This window comes from Medicago sativa, chromosome 8 (genome assembly GCF_051527215.1).
Source record: "Medicago sativa cultivar Bolivia chromosome 8, Bolivia_mono, whole genome shotgun sequence".
Classification (NCBI taxonomy): Eukaryota; Viridiplantae; Streptophyta; class Magnoliopsida; order Fabales; family Fabaceae; genus Medicago; species Medicago sativa.
This window is the reverse complement of record NC_140756.1, coordinates 83,275,936-83,284,371: the sequence shown is the minus strand read 5'-3', so window position 1 is coordinate 83,284,371 and position 8,436 is coordinate 83,275,936. Positions and strand designations below refer to the sequence as shown.

General features: G+C 33.1%; 1 protein-coding gene across 1 annotated transcript; it reads right to left on the bottom strand.

The window, feature by feature from the left end:
- Positions 1-726: 726 nt before the first annotated feature.
- Positions 727-5,139, bottom strand: AVP1 (Inorganic H pyrophosphatase family protein). Its single transcript, XM_085736777.1, has 8 exons — positions 4,805-5,139; positions 3,183-3,757; positions 2,698-3,077; positions 2,471-2,557; positions 2,047-2,377; positions 1,555-1,965; positions 1,342-1,401; positions 727-1,191 (listed from the first exon to the last, which is right to left on the bottom strand). Exons 1-8 carry the CDS (start codon positions 5,052-5,054, stop codon positions 988-990), a joined length of 2,298 nt encoding a protein of 765 aa, XP_085592903.1. The 5' UTR covers positions 5,055-5,139; the 3' UTR covers positions 727-987.
- Between the last annotated feature and the right edge of the window lie 3,297 nt (positions 5,140-8,436).

The window sequence follows — 8,436 nt, the reverse complement described above, 5'->3', positions numbered from 1 at the left end:
GTGTGGGTACAAAGGGAAGGGATGAATATTTTGATTTTTTTGATAAAAAGGTATATTTTGTATTTTTTTAATTGTGTTTAACAAACACAAACAAAACCTATTAAGTATATACAGTAGTAGTATGAACAAGTGATTTAGTGTTCATCCCGTCAAAAATAAGAAAGAACTACAGTATTCATATAAGTTATATGAATATTTAAAGTTAACAGTTGTCTGATAAATAAAATTAAATGGGCAGGAGATTTTCACATTAAGAAAGTTATAAGCTACAGCATTGTAAACAAATAAATGAAAATACAACCAGAAAGTTTTTTATTTTTATTTTTTTGAAGCGAAAAATACAAATGAACAATTGTTTAATGAAAAAGTAGTTGTAAAGAAAAATCTTACAGACCCGTTCAATGAACGGTTGTTAATTATACTAAAAATTAAAGTTGAAGTCGTAACAGCAAAACACCAACATATTGTAAAAAACATTGAAGAACTGCAAGTGTTCTTCTTGTCAAAAAAAAACTGCAAGTGTTCAAACCCGCATTCCAACGTTTAAATGACTCTGCAACATTTTCTCAAATGAGTTGCCCTGACAAGGGCAATTCCATATAAAAACATAAATATATGCAGGTTGCAATAGAGAATGACCATACGTTACGATGAATGGATAAAATATTCTAATTCTAATCGACATTCAACAAAAAATTAATGTAAAAAAGAAATGTGAAAGGAATATTGAAAAATGACCTCGCGGGCAAGACAGTAAATGTGATCGTCATCATCAAACCTCATCTCTTACAAGAAAAATGACCACGCGGCAAAGATTAAGCCTAATTAAGTTTCTCAAATCTAGAGAAGGGGGAGAGGGGTCTAAGAGATAATAAGATTTTTAAAAATAAAAAGCAAATTGCCATCAAACTAACAAAAAAGAGAGGCCATGATGGTTGGTAGAAGGGCGGCGATGATGGACGATGCTCTTCGTTTCTCTGTCAAATCTTAGATCTTGAAGAGGAGACCACCATGGGTTGCAAAGAAAGGAGCAAACACCAGAGACTCAACTGCCATCAGCTTGATAAGGATGTTAAGAGATGGTCCAGAGGTGTCCTTCAATGGGTCCCCAATGGTGTCACCAATAACTGCTGCCTTGTGTGGGTCTGACCCTTTTGGACCAAGGCTTCTTGCATGCTCTGAGGCACCAGCCTGTTTCAAGTTGCAACACCAAATGGATGAGTATTTAATAATATAATAACATCCCAACAGCATATCATATAGAATCATTAAAAATCATATGATATCACATCACATAATCAAATTGATACAGCTCAAACTATTCAATAAAATAGTATTTACCTCAATGTACTTCTTGGCATTATCCCAAGCACCGCCAGTGTTGGATGCAGAGATAGCAATCTGTAATGAACACACCAACCACAGTGCAATAAAAATTAATTTAATAAGTAAATACATAATAGATTGTTTGTATTAGAAGCAGCAGACAACAAAATGAAGTAGGTGCCCTGAATAGCTTACTAAATAAATAACAGTGCACCAAACATTAATTACCTGTACACCAGACACCAAAGATCCAGCGAGGACACCAGAGAGTGTCTCCACACCGAAAAAGATCCCAACAATAAGGGGTGTGAGCATAACAAGGGCACCAGGAGGGATCATTTCTTTGATAGATGCGTCGGTGGAGATTGTAACACATGTGGCATAGTCAGGCTTGGCAGTTCCCTCCATCAAGCCAGGAATGGTGTTGAATTGTCTGCGGACTTCCTCAACCATCTTCAGAGCAGCACTTCCAACACTCTTCATTGTCATGGCAGAAAACCAGTAAGGGAGCATGGAACCAACAAGCAAACCAATGAAAACCTTGGGAGTCAGCACATCAACTGTAGTAATACCAGCACGGCTCACAAAGGCACCAAAGAGGGCCAAAGAAACAAGGGCGGCAGAACCAATAGCAAACCCCTATAACAGAGTAACATCATATATCGGGAAAATGAATAAAACAGATTGAACTGGTTAAAGAGAGAAAGAGGAAAACCAAACCTTTCCAATGGCGGCAGTTGTGTTTCCTGCAGCATCAAGAGCATCGGTTCTCTCACGAATTCGGTGACTCATTCCTGCCATCTCAGCAATACCTCCAGCATTGTCACTGATTGGACCGTATGCATCGATGGCTAATCCGGTGGCTATGGTACTCAACATTCCAAGTGCAGCAACAGCAACACCATACATGGCAGCAAAACTGAAACTAACAAAAATACTAATTGCAATGGCAAAAATTGGAATGATAACAGACTTGTATCCCAAGGCAAGGCCAAATATAACATTGGTAGCAGCACCAGTCCTGCAGGAGTCTGCAACATCTTGCACGGGACTGCAAAAAACAGAAAGAAAATGTTAGTCCAGTTAGCATATAATCAACTAGATGAATGGGGAAAATGCAAAATATGAATCCATGATTGCTTACCTGTATGCATTGCTAGTATAGTATTCAGTAACAAATCCAATGATAAGCCCTGCCCAAAGACCAACTGCAACACACAAGAATAGTTGCCTGCAAGCCAAAATCAATCCAGTGAGTACTAAGATATTAAAATTACCATTCAGATCATTATTTAATAATAGACTGGAACAAATCCATTAACAATTATTTCGACACAAAAGCAGGTCCTAACAATAAGCTATGAAACGTACCAGTTCTTGACATCCTTCTGCTCTCCAAAATTGAAGATGGTGAAGGAAGCTGGGAGTGCTATCCAACTAACAATAGCAATTCCAACAGTCATCAATGCAGTTGAAATAACAAGCTGTTTTTTCAATGCAGGCTCAATTTCCTTTACAAGTTTGATCTCAAAAAAGTCGGTTGCAAATAAGGTGGTGAGCAAACAAACAAGGAGGCCCACAGAACTGATGATAAGAGGGAACAACATGGGAGTGAACTCATGATTCACTCCAAAGGAAGAGATAGAAGCAACAACAAGGGCAGCACAAGATGCCTCTGCATATGAACCAAATAGATCGGATCCCATACCAGCAATATCCCCAACGTTATCACCAACATTGTCAGCAATCACCTGAATAAAACAAGGATTCATACAGACATAAACAAAGGTTTAAATCAAAAACAAAAATGTTTATAAAGGAAAAAAGGGAACTAGTTTCAGGATGTAATTTCTTACAGCTGGATTTCTTGGATCATCCTCGGGAATGTTCCTTTCAACCTTGCCAACAAGATCGGCACCAACATCAGCAGCCTTAGTGTAGATACCTCCACCAACTCTTCCGAACAAAGCCATAGAAGACCCACCAAGACCATAACCAGTGATGGCCTCAAATAGACCACCCCAGTCATCACCATAGTAAATCTTGAACAAGTTGATGGTAATGTAAAGAACCAAAAGACCGTTAGCAGCAAGGAGAAATCCCATAACTGCACCTGATCTGAATGCAGTAATGAAAGCCTTTCCAACGCCCTTTCTTGCCTCAAGGGTGGTTCTTGCATTCGCGTAAGTTGCAATTTTCATTCCAAGGAAACCAGAAATAACTGATGTGATGCCACCAAGGATAAATGCTATGGTGCTGAAAAGGGCTGTGGCAAGAGCTGGCTTACACATCTTAGTTTCATCGTAAGTGCAAGGCTGATGGCTTGTGCTGAATCCTTCCACAGAGCCAAGGAAGAGGAATATCAAAATAGCAAAAGCCACCATGAAGATTCCCACGTACTTGTACATGGTGAAAAGGAAAGATGTTGATCCTGTTAAAATTCAAAACCAATAAATAAGTGAACCATTCATTATAAAATATGGAAAATACTAACAAAAGCTAAGGAATCATATATAGTAATTATGTATTGGAAGGTGTAATCAATGTTCTAAAAGTCTAAAAATGCCCCATAAAATATATCCAAAACATTGAACATCGATGAAAATGTGGACATCTAGCCAAGTAATGGTAGTGACTCATTTCAATTCAATTAATACTAAATGCAAATTAACTAAAGCTTAAAGAATAAAATTTTCAAGGATGATAAAATTATGTTCAGTAATAATTCACATTTTATGCTATTTAGAGTTAACTATAGGAAAATCTTGCAATTCATCGTAAATAATAGGAAGAAAGTATCAAATTCAAATACAGACATATCATTTGGGACCACACAAACTTATTCAGTTTATCCACAAACAGATAAACAAACAAAACCCAAACTAATCAAAAATGAAAGATCAAAGCCAACTACATAGAAAATATAAACAAAAAAAAATGAATGATTTTACAATTCTAAATTATCTCCTGTATGAATTTCAATGATAATAATTAAGATTTTACATGAGGTAAAAAATAATAAAATAAGTAAGGTAAAGTAAAACAAAACGGAACCAAAAATAAACGAAACTAATTTAGATTGCGAAATACTAATTAACGTATTAGATTTGGACGTGTGGTCCCAAATTCCACAACCACCTTCATCCCTTTATCTTTTAATAATCAATAAATCATGAACTGTTCAAATCACGCTTCATACAATTTAACACGTTGCAATAATATCTACAATTTCATCACAAAACCCAAAAACAAAAAACACAGTGAAACAAAAAAAAACATTTCACAGTCTGAAAAACAAAATCACCAGATTTCACATCCAAATCACAGATCCACAACACATAAGTAACAAGATCTAACAACAAAATTCAAATCCATAACCTAAAATTACTGAAAAAATAAAAATTAACAAAAAAATAGTACTAGGGTCAGTTAGATCTACGAATCGGAGATTCGAGAGAGAGAGAGATAGAGATTATACCTTCGGAAATAGCGTTTTGGATTTCAGCACATTTGAGAACAACGTTATGGTCGTTGATACCTTCTTCTTCTTCGATGAGAGAATCGTTGTAACCATTTTTGCCAGGAGCTTCAGAAGAAGAGTCTCTTCCAGCAGTGAGCTTGACTTTGGAAACGAGAAGCCATTGGAAAAGAGCAAAAGCGATTCCAATGACAGCACAAACAGGAATCAAAATCTCAGTACCGAGATCTGGGAGAATTACTGCTCCCATGGCGAGAAACAGAGAGAGAGAGAGAGAGAGAAACGAGAAATAACGAGAAAAAGAGAAAATGAAGGAAGAAGAATGAACGAAGTGTGAAATGGTAGAAGGGGGTGATGAGGGTTTTATATGTGGGAGAGAGAGAAGATAGGGTTGGAATGATGACGGGAGAGAGAGAGTGTTGTGTGTGTGGTTGAGATAATATAAAATTATATTAAAAGGAATAAATTAATTACATTTATTGTCATTTTTACTACTAGATGGGAATGGACGATGGAAATGTGTGTGAATTGTTAAAGCGACTAGATCTCATTTTTAGGCTTTTTTCCATTTATTCTTCTTTTAATTAAAAAATCGTTTTTTTTTAAAAATATTTCATGTAGTAATTACTAACATTTAACACTACTACGGTAGATAATTCAATGTTCATTGCTTGGACGGCTCTAATTCTTAGCAGATGATACTAGTGATTAGGCAATGTGGTTTTACGCATATGATTGGATTTATCTAAACTAGACTAGTGGTGGCGAAAAATTAAAAGCAATTTCAGTATGGCTCTCTTTTGTATTGAGAGTGTTATTTTAGATTGTTATAAAGATTTAAAAATTTGAATAAGTTGATTGGTATAACAATTTTACAAAATTAATATTATTTATTATTTTTTTTAAGAAGCAACATTATTAATTATTGAAAGTTGCAATGCATTATAAAGTAGAGTGAGCTCGAGATCTCGGTATGGCGGCGAGGAAGGGACGGGGAGGGTTTTGTTGCTTCGCCCTTTGTCATGATAGTCCTCGAAAAATTTGAACATGTTTCTCATTGGAATTAAAACTTGAGTCTCGTCTCGGTCTTTGATGAAGATTGAGTTTTCACACGCGGCACCGGTTCGATCTTATATACAAAATAATATTATGATGGAGCTGGAGATTAAAAAATTATATATTGTGATTAATTTAATGTAATAAACTAATGATTATTAAACAATAATATTAATTATATTAAAATTGTAGATTTTATTAAGAGAAGATTAAAAAATGTAATATATTTTTTTTTATCAAGTGACTTAGGGGTTAGAATAAGGGTCTTGTTAACTAGTGCCCCGGGCACTAGTTAAGGAAACAAAAAAGATAATATTTGCATTGAAAACATCATTCTTTACACTTTTTAAACTTTGACTACACAAGTTCCAAGCGTATTTATACTATATTTGGTTTCCTTAATCGGTCCCGGGCACTAGTTAACATTTTCCTTATAATAAATGGATAATCTGAAGTTCGAATCCCAATATACCGCATATATAATGCAACTATGTACACTTAAACAATGTAATATATACTTAAATATTATATAAAATAAATAAGTATTTTTTGAACAAAAATTAAATAAGAATTATACCAAAATAAAAATAAGCATATACGCATGTAAAAGGAATAAAAAATTCTGACGAGGAAGTATGGGACGGATATCAACACCTTTGCCAATGACCCGGATTTTGAGTATGGGGTTGATATCTTTTATTAAAAAGGACTTTTTTTAGGGTTAAATATGTTTTAGGTCCCTATAAATATGTCAACTTTTCGTTTTAATCCCTCTAAAATTTTCCTTCAACATTTAGTCCCTATAAAATTTTCAATCACTACTTTTGGTCCCTATTTTTAATTTAATTTTTGTATTTTTTAATGAAATTGTGCATAATTTTTTTTTGAATAAAAATTGTGCGTAAATGTGTAAAATATTCTAAAAAATTCCTAAAAAAAATTAGAATTTTTTAACAAAAACACAAATTAAATATGAATTTTTAACCGTAAAAAATATAAAAATTCATGTTTTGTTAAAAAATTCTGAATTTTTTTGGAGTGAATCTTATAATATTTTGAATTTTTATGGAAAATTTTATTAAATAATATGAATTCTACACATGAGTTTACTTTAAAAGAGGGAACAAAAGTGAAGATTGAAAATTTTATAGGGACTAAAAGTTGAAGAAAAATTTTAGAGGGACTAAAACAAAAAGTTGACATATTTATAGGGACCAAAAACATATTTAACCCTTTTTTTTAATCTGTTCCCATGAGAGATAATAACACATATTTTTATCCCATTCTTTCAAAAAAAATTACATATATTTTTATATTAGATTGAATTTTTTTTTAATCTAGTCTAATTTAGTTTTAATTTTATTAATATTTAAGACTTTTACCATTAATATATTTATTTTATTTTCTTAATTTATATTTTCAATAAATAAAATAAATAATTTACCCTTTTACTAATTTATATTTTATGCATTGTATATTTCTCATTATTTGTTCAACATTTTTCAATAATATTTAGTTTATATTAAAAAAAACTTATTAGAATTTTTGTAGGTGAAATCGTATTAGAAATTGTTACTCCCTCAGTCCTAAATTATAAAACGATTTGGGCATTTCGCGCATATTAAGAAATCTAGTTAATTTTGCATGAGAAAGAGATATTACGAGTTGTCTTGCAAGTTTGTCCTTAATAAATTGTATGGAAAAGATAAATTAAAGAAATTAAAGAATATAGAATAATGCATACACTTCTCTCGGTCATTATTATAAGCAAAACTTTGCATTTTATATTCATTCAATAAATGATGTATGTGGTCTTTATTATATACCACACTTACATCATATAATGAATGAATCTAAAATGCAAAGTTTTGCTTATAACAAAGTTGATCGGAGGGTGAATAGTCAAGAGTATAGTAGAGAATGTAACATTAATGTTCCGTTGCTATTGTAAAGTGACATGTAATTTGGAACAATTTTTTTCTCAAAGTAATTTATAATTTGGGGCAAAGGGGGTAGTTTTTTTTTTAAAGTAATCTAATCGCTAGAAATTAACCCTAAAGGTGAATAGATGGAGATTTTGAGGTTCGAATTTTGACCCCTACATGTCGCATTAATCTTACCAACTAAGTTATACTTGAAAAAATTAAATTGCTAGTTTCTAATTGACACATTAACTAGAAAACGATGTTGTTGATGATGTTGATATGAAACTTTAATATTGATTAAATTTGATGAATCATTGATTAATTTGCATTCGTAGCACCACAAACACATTTAACCTCCACTCCAATTGATAGATGGCATAGAAAAAATGATAAATGCTTTTTGGTGGGGACATGGTGGTTCTCGTGAGAAAAGATATGCACTTTGGGTGTCCAGGGAGAGATTGATTGTTCACAAAAATAATGGTGGTATGGGATTTAAGGACCTTGTTTCTTTTAATGCGGCGATGCTAGGTAAGCGTGGGTTGGAAATTTCAAACGGATGTTGATAGTCTTATAACTAGATTGTTAAAGCTCGTTATTTTTGTAACGAGTGATTTTTTAAGGTCAAGGTTGGGAAGTAACCCCAATTAT

Coding starts and splice junctions, on each gene's coding strand:
- AVP1 (XM_085736777.1), bottom strand. CDS start 5,054: ATGGGAGCAGTAATTCTCCCAGATCTCGGTACTGAGATTTTGATTCCT. Junction 2,558..2,697: donor CAGAAGGATGTCAAGAACTG/GTACGTTTCATA, acceptor TTTGGCTTGCAG/GCAACTATTCTTGTGTGTTG. Junction 1,966..2,046: donor CAACTGCCGCCATTGGAAAG/GTTTGGTTTTCC, acceptor ACTCTGTTATAG/GGGTTTGCTATTGGTTCTGC.